General features: G+C 37.7%; 3 protein-coding genes across 3 annotated transcripts; 1 reads left to right on the top strand and 2 right to left on the bottom strand.

The window, feature by feature from the left end:
- Positions 1-5296: 5296 nt before the first annotated feature.
- Positions 5297-5833, bottom strand: LOC110107586. Its single transcript, XM_020837866.1, has one exon. It carries the CDS (start codon positions 5831-5833, stop codon positions 5297-5299), a length of 537 nt encoding a protein of 178 aa, XP_020693525.1.
- A 2286-nt stretch (positions 5834-8119) lies between these two features.
- LOC110107583 (ankyrin and armadillo repeat-containing protein) lies at positions 8120-9752 on the top strand. The gene has a single exon (XM_028698304.1). It carries the CDS (start codon positions 8207-8209, stop codon positions 9602-9604), a length of 1398 nt encoding a protein of 465 aa, XP_028554137.1. The 5' UTR covers positions 8120-8206; the 3' UTR covers positions 9605-9752.
- Positions 9753-12755: 3003 nt separating this feature from the next.
- On the bottom strand, positions 12756-14473 carry LOC110107601 (LRR receptor-like serine/threonine-protein kinase FLS2). The gene has a single exon (XM_020837888.2). It carries the CDS (start codon positions 14150-14152, stop codon positions 12968-12970), a length of 1185 nt encoding a protein of 394 aa, XP_020693547.1. The 5' UTR covers positions 14153-14473; the 3' UTR covers positions 12756-12967.
- Positions 14474-14610: the final 137 nt, after the last annotated feature.

Genomic DNA, 14610 nt, shown 5'->3' with positions numbered 1-14610 from the left:
GGTATTGATCGATTTTGCTAGACAATAATCAATACCGAACAAATACCGAGTAATATCGAGCAATACCGAGTTGTACCGGTACAACTCGGCATTGCTCGGTAATGATCTTCACAGAGCGGTATTTCCCGAGCAATACCGAGTTGTACCGAGTTTTTCTAGAAAATAAAATCGATATCATTCAAACTCTAATTTCAGCCAGCTTATAGTCAAATTAAACATATCAAGGAGACGAACTCAATGACACCAAACTCGGTATAATCTGAGCCCAAATGGGGTTCAAATCAAAGGGAAAAAGCCTATAAAGCTTCAAACCATTAATTGAAAAATCAAATGATATTCAAATATGATATGCTTATAGTCGAATCCAATGGCTCGTCGAGATAAATCCTACGAGCCTAAGACCACTCAATTATAATATCTTTAACACACTTAAATGATGAACAAATACTCCATAATCAAAGAAATTTAATATTAGAAAATACGCGGCGGTAGAGTTTATAAATTTGCGTCCGAGCGTTACACGTAAGTTTAACACACAAACAGAAAAGGGGAGTGAACACCAAGAGTTTTTACGTGGAAAACCCAAAAAGGGAAAAAACCACGGGGCCTCGCCCATTTGCAAAATTCCACTAGTGTTTTCGTAGATTATAAATGGCGGATTTCGTCCCACAAATCGGGATAATCCAAATACAATTCGTTCCTTCCACGAAATTCACAAAATCCTACGAATTCCCTGCGTTTTCCGAAAATCCGGCAGAGTTCCGGCGTCTTCAGGCGGCAGGAAGAGCTTCGGCGGTGGTCGAGGAGGTGAGGAATCTCCTTTTCCCCTTTCTCCTTCTTCTTCTGCGAATTCCTGGTGTTTCCCGAAAATCCGGCAGAGTTCCGGTGTCTTCAGGCGGCAGCAAAAACTCCGGCGGCGGTGGTCGAGGAGGTGAGGAATCTCCTATTCCCCTTTCTCCTTCTCCTTCTCCTCTTCTTCTCTCTCTCTTCACTTGAGCCCCTTGGTGTGGAATGAGGGCTCTATTTATAGTTTTTCTGTAGTGGCACAGCCCGTAAATAGGCGTGAGATCAAGGGCGAATTGGGAGTGATCCGAATGGACGGCCGATATCGAATCCTTCGACATGCACCGTTCGTTGGACATTTTAAGGCCTTAATGATTTTGGAATTTGATGATCTTGGGCTCGTTGGATTCGTCTCGTTGAGCCGTTCGATTCGAGTATAAGCTCGTCAAAATCGGAGACCGTTTGGTAACTCAAACTGCGGTTTGAACCTCCCAACATTACTTCCAACCTTTGATTCGGACTCATTTGGGCTCGGATTGGGTTGATCTTGGTGTCGTTGGGTTTGTATTTCTGAGACGCTCAGTTTGACTGTAACCTCGCTGAAATCGGAGTTCATATGCTCCCGAAATTAATTTTTGAAGTTTCCAACTAAGTTTTTTTTTTCTATAAAATATTTTGAAATAAAAAATTTTATACTAAAACGTTGTTTTAAAAATTAATAAAAAATTATAGTTTAAACTTTTCAAAAACGCTTCGGGTCTTCAATTTGATACCATTTGGGCTCGGATTAATTCGAATTTGGTGTCGTTGGGTTCATCTTTTCGAGACGTTCAATTCGACTATAAGTTTGTTGAAATCAAAATTCGGATGATCCTAAATTTAATTTTGAAAATTTTCAACTCAATTTTAGCTTGAGATTCATGCCCGATCAATATAATTTTTTTTTTATGATATATCACTTTTATTTTAGAAGTCTTACTAACTCAGTTTCATAAAATAATTTTTCTTTTGAATACTTTACCATATAATTTTATAATTAATTATTTGATAGATAATAATATTAAAGAAAAAAAATTCAATATGATGGGTCTATTAATATATTTTAAAACACTTAAGCTGCTTATAATACATTTTAAACAGAAGAAATTTAATAGTTAATAAGATGGCGAATCTTGCTGCGAAATAGTTAAAATTTTCAATCATCGGGAGGAAGTGGAATCTGTCAAAATGAAGAAGAATCTTAAAAGAGTATTTTCAAAGATTTTTTTCGGAAGCTCTTCAGATCCCATTGGTGGATCTTGAGTTACTGCAAGGTCGATTAATGAACTGAAACAGCTTGTTCCAGGATTTAGTTATTTAATCCACATAACCAAATCTAATAATGTAGAGATTAGGGTTTCGTTTGGGACGGCTTTGTTACTGCTTCTTAAAATAATTTTTTAATTTTTGTACTTGAAAACTGTTTTAAGAAATAACAAAAAAATAATCCCATGAATGATAAGCAGTAAAACTTACAGATTACAATCTGGTTCAGAAAAAGAAGACTACCAGCAGAAAAGTGGAGCCATGATCTTACCAAAAGTCTGATCATTCTCAACCTTCACTTCCATGCAGAGGGGCAAATTATTACGTCCGATGTCCGGATTTGTCCGGATTGGTATCCGGACACCAATCCAGACGTGTCACGTCAACCAAATACGTCGAGACGACCCGGTGCATTTAGGTGACGTGGCACGTCTGGATTGAATGTCCAGACGTCGGGTGACCGGATGTAATAACTCGCCATGCAGAGGAGACAACCAAAGTCCTGTTCGTCCATCCAAGATAGGGAGCGCCATCTCTCTCTTCAAGTTTATATTTATCGCAGAAACTCAAAAGGTGCATTGACATTACAGGAAAACAACTCATTTCCGACGGCAATAAATTCATCACAAATTTTGACGACTTTTCCGACGATGTGGTTGCTGAGACTTCAAAATGTTTCCTAGATTTTCTTCCGAAGCTGCGTAGTTATAAGAGTTGTTTCAGAGACCAACGCCAAATATTTCAGACATTAACAGAATAAAATGGTCGAGCCACTAAATATGGGCTCTCCTAAGTTGTACTTCAAATAAACATCCTTTACAAACCAAACTGAATGAACTTTGATCCTGAAAGGAAATATGAAGTTAGGCTTTCTCATGGGAGTATTCTTCTTCTCAAGGTGTTCATCTGTGAGGGAAGAAATTAGAATCTAAGTGCATGCCACACTAAAAAAAATTGAAGAAAACCATATATAGAATCTAAAAAAAAAAACCCAAAGTGAATATTGTAATGGCTTAATGAATATAAAATGAAGATAAGAAAGAGATCAAACACAAAATAAGGCATAAAGATTATCGATGCGACCGTAATACACAATTACTGGAGATGAGAGAATCGATCAACTACTAAGAAGCCGCAAATGCATACAAAACAAAAGAGGCCTCTTAAACTTAATTACATCCAACTCAAAACAAAGAGAAGTTCTAAATCAATCCAAATAAACCACCACAAAGAGAAGTTTGAAATCAATCTAAATAAAGCACTACAAATATAAGTCTTAAATCTATCTAAATAAACTAATAGAGTAATAGGAAAGCCTATTAATAACCTTGTTAGTTGTGTATGAAAGAAATAAATTCAACCACCCAATCTTTCTCAGCTTTTATCTTGATCATAGTTTTAAAGACTTATTTGTAATAAGACAACATAAGAGATCATAATTCCCATTATTCCATACAAATGGAAGTTGCTTTAGCCTGCAAGGACAAATGAAGCTTGCAAGGTTTATGGACCTCCTTCGCACTTCCCCTCTCTTTCCTGCAACCTCTCCCCCTCTACATCTACTAATTTTCCACCATTTTTGCTGGCTCTCAGGGGCGGATCCAGCCTTATTTTTTAGGGTGGGCGGACTTTTATATAAAAATTAAATATTAAAAAGTTAAAACATATATAAGCTTGATATGTCACCAAAATATTATCTTGATCATACACGAATCTTGAGGCAGAATAGAGTTGGAAGCTTCAAAAATTAAATCAGAGACCATCTAAACACCAATTTCAGCGAGTTTATAGTCAAACTGAGCGTCTCGGAAAAATTAAATATTAAAAAGTTAAAACATATATAAGCTAAAATTTAAAAAAAAAATGATTAAAACAAAATATGGTCCAAATTTTAAATATTGAGTAGGATGGGCTCATATATTCAAATTATCAAACATATCGTGCATATCACAATGTATTTGTGATTTCTTTTCGAAATAATATGCAGTCTCATTGTTATCAAATCAATATTTAAAAAGATGAATGAAAACCTAAATCAATATTTAATTTATGTTATATAAAATAATTATTTGTATCATTTTCTATTAATAAAACTTATCTATATATGTACTGATTGGTTAAAGGGGTTTGAGTGTACAACATTTTAAATGGAGAGATTTATAAAATTTAAATATTTGATTGACTTAAAAATAAATGAAAATATTTTTTGATAAAATTTAAAAATCATCATGCAGTAAAACTCAAATCTTATACTCCACAATCCACATTAACCTTCCTTGGCCTTCACATTGAAACCCATTCGAGTGGATGTAAATTTTCTAAGAAATTGAAATTAAATGTGAAAAATCTTGCATCAAATACTAATTGAGATTTTTTTTTTAATTGCATATGTTGATCATAAGGCCAGATTAAAAAAGTTGAGAAAAAAATTAAAAAATAATTAATTTAGGCTCCCTTAATAAATTTTTCAAAAACCCCCTCAAAATTTTTCACAATTACACCAACTGCATATTAAAAAAAAAAAGAGATTAGAAGGCGATATGTTTGAAAATATATACCTTAATGCATCTACAATGCAGAATGGTTACAATCCAAAATATCAGAACTTTGATTTTCTCGCTCATTGGATTACCTTCATGAGGCTTCATCACCGTAAGAAATATGCTTTTTAGATATCTGGAATTATTTTATAAATTGGAACATAATTATATAAATAGTAATTTTAATATTTAGATATAATGATTTAGTTCATTTAATAATTAGAGCAAATAATTATAACTTCTTTTTTTTTTGGGAAATTAGGGGCCTTAGCCCATTTCATTAAAAATGAAGAAAGAAATACAAGTAAAAAGTCTGCTAGCACAACAAAAAGGCAGCAGACACAAAACCCTATCAGCAATTAGCTGCTTAAAAAAGAAAAGCTAAAACAGGAATGAGTAAAACAAAAGGACTCAGAATTGCATTTCACAAGAAGATCACCCAGGTAACAAAATTCATCCTTCAGGATGTATGGTTCCCCTGGTTGCCAGTCGGCCGTCCAAAGGGGTTGCAGATAGAATGCTCTCATCATTGTCCTTCAAAAAGGCGAAACCTGGTTGCCAAAGATAGCCCTCCAGGTAATGCATTAGCCCGATAAGCAGCAGGGACCTCATCCAGCAAGTGGGGCACGAGAGGATAACAAATGCCAGAAAATCGGAGACCAGATCAGTCATTTCCGCTTTGCAGTTTTAAGGTTCACAATATGCTTGATCTTGGCAATAATAGTGTTTTGACAATCAATAAGGTTGCCAAAAAGCCTGTCGTTCCGTGCTCGCCAAAGATAGTAAACAATAGCACAAAGAAGCATAAAGCAATAGTTTTTCCTGCTTTTATCCATATCCCAATCCTCAATGCTTTGAAAGGCTTGACCCAGATTAGGCCTTAGAAGCATACGGTTAAAATAGGGAAATACCTTCAACAACACCTGGAAGGTAAACTCACACTCAAAGAACAAATGTTTGTGATTCTCCTCAGAATGATGACAAAAAATGCAACTAGTGTTAACAGCCAAACCTCTAGCATTGAGGTTATCAGGAGTTTTAAGGCCATTACGAAAAGCCATCCAAGTAGTAAGAGAGAAGCGTAAAGCATAACGCTTATGCCAAACATGCTTAAACCAAGTAACAGTTTGTTCGTTTAAAAAGAAGCCTTTGTGAAAAGAATTAAAAGCAGGTTTATCAGTGCCCGTCCAGAGACAATTACCCATGCCAGTAGAAATGGGGACGGCTAAGATCTCTGCCTTGATGCTGGGAGGCAAAGAGACAATTATAACTTTTTTCAGTTATCTCTACTTTTTCCTGTCACGCTCATCATACATCTTTCTCTTCTTTTCATAAAAGATTATAATGTCTCCCCAACACCAATCAAGAGAAGAAGCTTTGACTTGAAAGCCATCGCCATTAATGGCAAAATATAACCTTCAGCTCCTTTGCTCCCTCATGCGTCAGAGACGGGCTGTCAATGGGCATAAGTAAGCCTTGTCGAGATGGAGCACGGAGATGGAACTCAGATCAGGAGAGGGAGAAAGGATCAGAGACATCAGCCGCTTTTTCTTGCACGCCAAAGTTTTTTCGACCACTAGCATTGCCGTTCGATGGGCAGGAACGCGCGAGATGGACATGTTAGGGCAAAAAATTATTTTTGAGAGGGGGCAGAACTCCAAAACCAAAGCACTTTTAGGTCACAAATTTTAATTGCCCACCCTCAAATGAACTGGGATATGCACCCTTTAAGAAGCACTTTTGACCTCAATTAAAATTAAAATTTGTACTAAAAAATTGCTTTAAGAAGCAATAAGAAAGCTGTCCTAAACAGAGCCTGAATGTTGGCATCAGTGGACCATGTGATTGGGAAGAGAACATTCTGTCGTAAATAAGAATTGGAAGATCAAAAGTACTTTTGACCTGCTTTCTCTTGCCGGTGATTTGTGAATTTTTCTTATTTAAATTTTCATGTACTAAGGACATTGGTCTGAGAAGGAAGTTTCCAAAATTGTTGAGTAAAATCATGATTCCATTAGCTATTGATTTCTTAGGATGAAGAAAACGCCTTATATTTGCTAGAGTGATTGTGCAAATTTCAACCACCTTTGTTCTTCCTAGCTTTGTTACGACCATTGTTCTTCTTAGCTCTATAATTCCAATATCTCTCGTCTTAGGCTTCTTTGGGGATGGCTTTCTTACTGCTTCTTAAAGCTATATTTTAGAATTTTTATACTAAAAAGCTGCTTTAAGAAATATTAAGAAAGCCGTTAAAAATGAAGTCTTAGACTTTATTTGGGACGCCTTTCTTGCGGTTTCTTGAAGTAACTTTTCAGTTCAAAAATTAATTTTTTTGTATTCGAAAGCTACTTTAAGAAGCAGTAAAAAAATTGTCCCAAACGAAGCCTTTGCAGCGAACGCAGCGGATTTGCAGCAGTTTCTAAACCGCTGCAAAAAAATTAGTAGGTGTTTAAACCGCTACTGTAGGTCATAAAAAGTGCTCGATGGCTTATTTTTTTAGTAGTGTTTGAGTAAACCAACCAACAATGTCATATATTTCAGGAAATTAAATATGTTTTTTGGGTAGCTATAAAAATTCATTCTTAGAGTATGATAGTGATTGTGATGATGTATAAGATAATATCAAGATCCTAATATGCACCTAATGATTAGTTTATTTTGAGATGACTTTCTTACTGTTTCTTACTAAAGCTTTTTGGTAAAAAAATTAAAGTTTAGTTTGTGATGGCTTTCTTATTGCTTCTTGAAGTAAAATATTAGTAAAAAAATTTTAAATTTTTGTACTAGAAAGATATTTTAAGAAGAGGTAAGATAGTTGTCCCAACCGAAACCTAAATTTTTTATAGTAAATAGTTGCTTTAAAAGGTAGCAAGAAAGCTGTCCCAAATAAATCTTAAGAGAGAATTCAATGTGCAGTAAGTATTTAGTTACAACCAACTTGCAAGAAGTCAATGTATGTTTTATTTTACTAAGATTTCATGTGGGGTGACTTTTTTACTGTTTGTTAAAACAATAATTTAGTACAATAATCTAAATTTTTTGTACTAAAATATTGCTTTAAGAAGCAGTAAAAAAATCGTCCAAAATAAAAACTAAGTAAAATTTTAAGTAATTTTTCATAAGTTGCTAGTAACGCATTAATCCACTCACAAGACCGATCAACTTGAGTGTAACTGTGTAAGTTATACTCGTGCTGCTAAGAAATAAAATTTTATATTTAATTATATTTTTGACCTTACTGAATATAATAGTTATGATATATATATATGTTTCTTTATGCTGATTTCATGAATGGATGCATTTATACTAATTATTATTATTTTATTATAATTTTTACTGCATAAATCTAATTTTAATTCAGCTTTTTAAATATTGAGTTGCATTATTTAATACTTTCACAAAATTAAATAAAAAATAGCATCTATTATGCGAAATAGATCCCTATAATTTAACATTCCGCAACTTTTATAGTAAATCTGAATTTACGCGATTTACTAATCCTACCATAAGTCAAACGACGCTCCGTCTCTTGAGCCTGGCTTCTACTCGCCTAACTGGGATTTCTCCTTCGACCAGCGATGAATCCAGATGCGCAGATTGTTGAAGACGATGTCACGAATTGGGACGGGAAGATTTCCTTGTTTTACCCCGTCATCACCTGGGGCTGCGAACGGCAGCAATTGAGAGCCATTTACGAGTTCGCCCGCCTCTCCAAGCTCGCGCCTGACTCCGCCCTCTACTCGGTCGTTCCGGCCCTCGTCGTTCACCTCGGAAGCTCTCATCCATCAATACGCGAAGCCACCGCGTTTGCCCTCTGCCGTCTCGCTCGCCGCGCTGGCGCCCCCTTTTGCCCCATAATCGGACAACATGGCGCAATCTCTATCATTCTAGGGCTCCTTCCGGAGTCGAGTGATCGGTTTCAGAGATCGTTGCTTCGCCTCCTCAGCGCCCTCGTAGCCTTCCACGGTCCTAATCGCATAACCCTAGCACAAAATAATGGATTGGATATCGTTCTGGAATTGATCACTTCTTGCTCCGATGATACTAGAAAGCCCTTGCTGGAGATTCTTAGCGCGATGGCTATGCTAAGAGAAGTAAGGAGGCTTGTCATCAACGCTGGTGCTCTGAGCTTTTTGATTGAGGCGATATCACTTGGTAGGATGATTTCGAGGATCCAGGCTGCGCATGCTATTGGGCTTCTCGGAGTTTCGAAGAGGGTGCGATGCATGCTTGCAGATTCGGGGGCTGCTTTGGCTCTGTTGCAATTGATTCGAGAAGGAAACCAGCCGGCAAAGATAACTGCTGGTAATGCGCTTGGTATAATTTCTTCCCATGTAGATTGTATCCGACCTGTGGCTGAAGCTGGTGCGATTCCGTTGTATATCGAGCTTCTTGAGGGGCCTGAGCCTCTTGGCAGAGAAATAGCGGAAGACGTGTTTTGTATATTAGCTGTGGCTGAGGAAAATGCGGTTTTGATTGCTGAACAACTGGTGAAGGTTCTTCGTGGCAGTGATGAAGAGGCTAAGTCAGCAGCTGTAGATGTGTTTTGGGATATTGCCGGATACAAGCACTCTTTCCCTGTGGTGAGGGATTCAGGAGCAATTCCTCTTCTAATTGAGATTTTGATGAACGGGAATGTTGATATTAGGTTGAAGGTTATGGGGACTATTGCTCAGTTAAGTTATGAAGAAGCAAATCGAAGAGCCTTGGCTGAGGCAGGTGGAATTCCTCTTCTTATTGATTTGTTCAATGGTGCTTCGGAAGAGCTTAGGGATTATGCAACCGAAGCTTTGATGAATTTTGGCGAAGACCCAACGTTCAGAGACCTGGTAAATGAGGCTAATGATATGAATTTCCCAGCATTTGTTGATGCATCTGGTAGGAGGAACCATATTTCCACTTCTAATGAAGACATGCCGAGTTCAATGAGACGGCTGAGTATTGAGCAACTCACCTCAGATCCAGATTTTTCTTGAAGCCACAACTGGTACAGATCTGAGCACTTGTGCAGGTTTTTTCAATTTGTTTCAAATGAATAGGAATTCTAAAAAGTGGGCAGTCTAACTAGTTTCTGTATTTCATACATTTTTTTAGGAATTTTAATCATTCAAGTTAGAATTTTAATGAAATTTTAGTAAAAATATGATTTATGCTGCTTCAAGTTATCAGGATATTTTACATTGCTAGGGCATCTCCAACCAAAAATCTAATTTTTCACTCAAAAATGTAGTGAAACTAAAAAATGGCGTGATTCATCTCCAATCGAATTCCATTTTGCGCCCAGGTAATCGTCTTTCTCCTTCGCGCGTTTCTTCGGCAAATCCCGTAGGCTTAGAGACAGAAAAATAGCGAAGGTGAACACTTCAATGCCAACGTTGGCGAGACACTGTTCACTTGCAACCAAATAGCGGAAGTTTTGCCGTTCCATGCATTTGGAATTCAGTTGGAAAAGGCCTAAGACTGAAACCTAAACTCTACTACCTCAATTTTTTTAGCACACAATAACCATGATCCTTAGGCAAGTTAAATTGCCTAGTTATCCCCCTTTTAATACAATGTTTTTTTTATTTTTTTAGTATTTTTTCTGTGATTTTGTGTTTAGGTTCGCAATAAAAAAAGGAAGATGTTCCTTATTTTCAGTTGAATTTTAATTTGCTTATAGATGTAGGGGATACATGAGATGCGGGGAAGAGTTTAAAAACCTATGTAGTGCCTAAAGTGAAATCTGCAAGATAAAACATTAGAGAGACAAAGCAGAGAGAAACAGAGAAATGGCTTGAGCTTGTTTCATTTTTCATTCCTTGATTTGTTTCCATGAACAGTGCCCAATATATGGGTAAAAGTCACCGTTGAACCGTGAGTGGAGAGCAGCTTCTGCTGCTGGCAGAACTGTCCTTCTGCTCCACTTCCTTAGATGAGTATTAAGGTATAATAACTGCCAGAGCATGATAACATAAAGAGACTATGAGGAGGGCTTTAGCTGAAATAATAATCCTTGATGAGCTCTCGTTTAAGTCTACTGAAAAGAAAGGCTTAGAAATATTTTGTCAACTTATTTTTCTCCTGCCCTTTCACCCTTTCGAGAGCTGTCAGAAGGGCTTGTTTTCAAGTTGTGTTAATGTGAAGGGTTAATTTAAAGATCATAGTTTGTAAAATTATTGATTCATGGACTTAGGTTTCGTTTGGGACGACTTTCTTATTACTTCTTAAAGCAGTTTTTTAATTAAAAAAATTTAATTCTTGTACTAAAAAATTGTTTTAAGAAGCTGTAGAAAGCCATCCCAAACGAAGCCTTATATCTTGAGACTTAGGTTTGAGAGAACTTTTTAAAAAGCAATAAAAAAAATTATCCTAAATGAAATCAAGCCTTTATTACTCATGTCTTATGGTCCATTTCATTGGATTTTAGTTGGACTTCCACATATAAGAATCTTGAACTTTTGTTAAATTGCTTGTCCTTCGGTTGAACAACTTGAACAGAACATAGAGAAATGGCTACTGCAGTGGGTGATTGAGAGTTTAATGATTGCCACAATTGATAACTAATAAGCGTTTGAAAGGGACGATGGAGAATTTGGATAAAGGAGCTCTTGGGTGGTCAATATGTCCATGTGAGATGTATTTATTGCTCACATTATAAATCCTGTTGTGATAAGAACTTCTGTTCATCGTTTCAGGCAAAGCTTTCAAGATTGATACGAAATGGTTTTGTACGCATATGTTTCTCTGGATTGAGCAGAATATGGCAATGGATTTAGAAAGTTTCACTCTGAAAGGATTAATTATTCTGTGCGAATGTTGAATGCAGTTCGGAGACCAATTAGATTGCGTCATGCCACCTCTTGCTCAATATTGTGGCTCGGTATTGCAGACGTAGTGCATTCTGATTGGTCTCCGAATAACATTCTGCATCCGATCTCTGCACAGAATAATTTCTTATCTGGAGGACCTAAAATTGTGTATTGAGCATGTTGAATACGGGGTTAGGGGTGCCTTGTGATGAGGATCGGGAAAATTTTCTAAGTGTTGGGTTAGTTTTTGTATGAACTTTGTGTGTTTCTTTGGTACTTTCTATTGAACTGCCAAAATTTCATGACTGACATTACTAGTATTTCTAGTCTCTAGACGGAAAAGAGCTTTATTGTGTTCTGTTAACAGTCAAATTGTTATTTAAATCTCATAAAAAAAAAAATTATTTTTAATATTTTAGAATAAAATCTTTTTAGGTTTACTCTACCTTTTAATATAGGTTAAATCTAATGCATCTACCCTCCTAACCACGTCATCAGAAGGCCACCATTTTATGTGACCAAATCATCTAAGTCGACTCTCTCTAATCTTATGTGCCACTACAGTTAGTCCAATTTTTTCATGTTTATGCTCGTTTCACATTCTATCTCTAAGAGTAAAGACATTCATTCACCCAAACATCTTCATCTCCACAACACTTAACTTAATTGTATGCTCCTCTTTTAATGACTAATATTCTGCGTCATAAAGCATTACAGGTCTCACCATCATTTTATAAAAATTTCTCTAAAATTTGATGCAAATTATTCAGTGTGGATGCCGAACGCCGTTCGGAGACCAACCAGAATGCGTCACGTCGCCCCTGCTCGGTATCCTGTTCGCCCCTGCTCGGTACTACAGCTTTGTACCGCGGCTCGGTACTGCCGATATGATGAATTTTGATTAGTCTCCTAAATATGAACTGAATTCGACGTCCGCATAAAATAATCTCTCCAAATTTGAGGGTACTTTTCTATCACACAATAGCTCCAACATGTCGGCAGAATTAAAAAACAAAAAAAAATCTTGGTGAGTGATGGATTAATCGAGAGAAAGATGGACATGCTGATTTTTGTTGCTGCTATCTTTCTGTGATTGCAGGTTTGAATATGCTTTGTTTTTATGTAGAGGGCTGTGTGGGGATGTGAAGGGATTGGATGAAGATGCCAATATTATTATTTTTTAAAATTATAGCTGATAAATAAATTTTTAAAATTAAAAATAGAATTTAAACTTCCCAAATAAACTCTAATTAAATTTTTAAAATATTTAGCTCAATTAAAATAAATTCACACATATTACATAAATTAGTATAAATGCTTAATTAACAATGCTACATATAAAACTTTTATTTCAATATGATGGTTTGTAACAATATCACATTATTTTGAACATAAAAACCATTAAAAATAATAATAATAATAATAATAATAATAATAACAAGCCTGACATATTTCTACAATTTTCCATCCCGGAAACGTCATCCACTTGTCGTCTACCGACAGCAGGCCTCCGGCTCGAAAACCCTAAACCTCTCACCGTCGGCGAGCTTATACCCCCATCGTATTCCCTCGCGGCTGGCCGACGGCACCCGAATACGCCATCTTACAAATCCACCCAGGTTTCTGCCTCGGAGAGCACATCTCCGAGGCCACCGGGCATCCCTCCAAGCAATTATCCCCAAAGCTTCCCGCCATTTCTCCCCCTAAAAACACTGCCGGAACTCTACCTTGGAGATAATTCCCGGCGAGAAATAGCCGCCTGAACGCCGCCCCGTTCTTCTCCCCGTGGTATTGCCAAGGTATTTCGCCTCTCAGCTTGTTATAACTGACCGTGATAGCCACTAACGACGGATAGTCCGCCAGCTCCGGAGGCAGTCGTCCTTCGATCTGGTTAAACCCTAGATCCACCGCGACGAGCTCCTGTCCTCCACCGTCGCCGGCGGTGTCCGGCCACACCACCCATTTCTCTAAGCTATTATTCGCCAGATTCAATTGCTGTATCTTAGGGAGCTTCAGTAGCCACCCCTCTACGTTCCCGTTGAGTCGATTTCCTGCGAGATCGGCAACTTCCAGTCTCCGCAGCGGCGTGAACGCAGATCGGATGAGAAATCCTGTCAACGAATTCCATCTCAGAGCTAGAGTTACCAGATTTGGTGGGAGGGAAGAAGGGATCGGACCAGTAAATCTATTGTAGCTGAAGTCGAGGATAGCGAGGGCGGTGAGGGAGGAAAGGGGGGCGGGGATGGAGCCAGAGAAGGAGTTACGGGAGAGCTCTAGGGTTTGGAGCGATGAAAGATTTGTTAAAAGTGAGAAGGGGATTGTACCGGTGAAGTAGTTAGAGGCGAGGACGAGGGATTGTAGTTTGGAGAGGGAGGAGAGAGAGGAAGGGATTGAGCTGTGGAAAAAATTGTTGGACAGATCCAGGGTTTGGAGTTGGGAGAGGTTGGAGATGACGGCGGGAAGATAACCGGAGTACCCTGCGGAGTCCAGGACAATGGCCGTGATTCGGCCGTCGGCTGAGCAGGAGACGCCGCATAGAAAGGTTCTGCATGGGTCGGACGAAGCTGAGAAGTTCCAGGAGGATAGGCAAGAGAAAGGCAGAATCGAGGAAGGGACCACGGCAGCTTTGAAAGCGGCGAGAGCTGCGGCGTCGCCGGGGAAGGTGATTGATATTGCCGGTGTGCAGAAACGGAGCAGGAGGAGAAGTACGAAGCTGAGCGGGAGGTTAGTCATCGAAATTGTTTTCTTTGATTTCTCTATTGGTTTGATTTGCTGGTTTTCTTTTTCTTTTTGCTTCTGGTTTTGAGCTTGGTGGAGAGACGGCGAGCTGGGGGGGAGTGGATTGGATGGCGAGTTGGGGAGAAAGAGTATGGTTCGATGTCTATTTTTGGCGGATTTCCATTGAATTTGGGCGGTTAGTTATTGGATTTATTTTTTAGTGATGGAATATTTTGTTGGGAATTGAAATGATGGCGTTGGGGAAACGATAGACGTGAAGTGGGCCAGAATTTGATGGTGTAAGAGAGAAAATAAAAAAAGAAAAAAAAAAAATATATATATATATATATATATACACAAATGTGTATTAAAAATCAAGATGCTCAAAGAGCCAAATCAAAGATACAAGAGGCGTAAAATGAGCCCACTAAATACAAGCTATTATCTCTTTTCTGAACTCTTAAAACTTAGAG

This window comes from Dendrobium catenatum, unplaced genomic scaffold, assembly GCF_001605985.2.
Source record: "Dendrobium catenatum unplaced genomic scaffold, ASM160598v2 fragScaff_scaffold_1061, whole genome shotgun sequence".
Classification (NCBI taxonomy): Eukaryota; Viridiplantae; Streptophyta; class Magnoliopsida; order Asparagales; family Orchidaceae; genus Dendrobium; species Dendrobium catenatum.
Note: the sequence above shows the minus strand (reverse complement) of the source record. Positions and strands in the feature narration are given on the sequence as shown.

Excerpts from the sequence above, each read along its gene's own strand:
- LOC110107601 (XM_020837888.2), bottom strand. The coding sequence starts at position 14,152 with ATGACTAACCTCCCGCTCAGCTTCGTACTTCTCCTCCTGCTCCGTTTC.
- LOC110107583 (XM_028698304.1), top strand. The coding sequence starts at position 8,207 with ATGAATCCAGATGCGCAGATTGTTGAAGACGATGTCACGAATTGGGAC.
- LOC110107586 (XM_020837866.1), bottom strand. The coding sequence starts at position 5,833 with ATGGGTAATTGTCTCTGGACGGGCACTGATAAACCTGCTTTTAATTCT.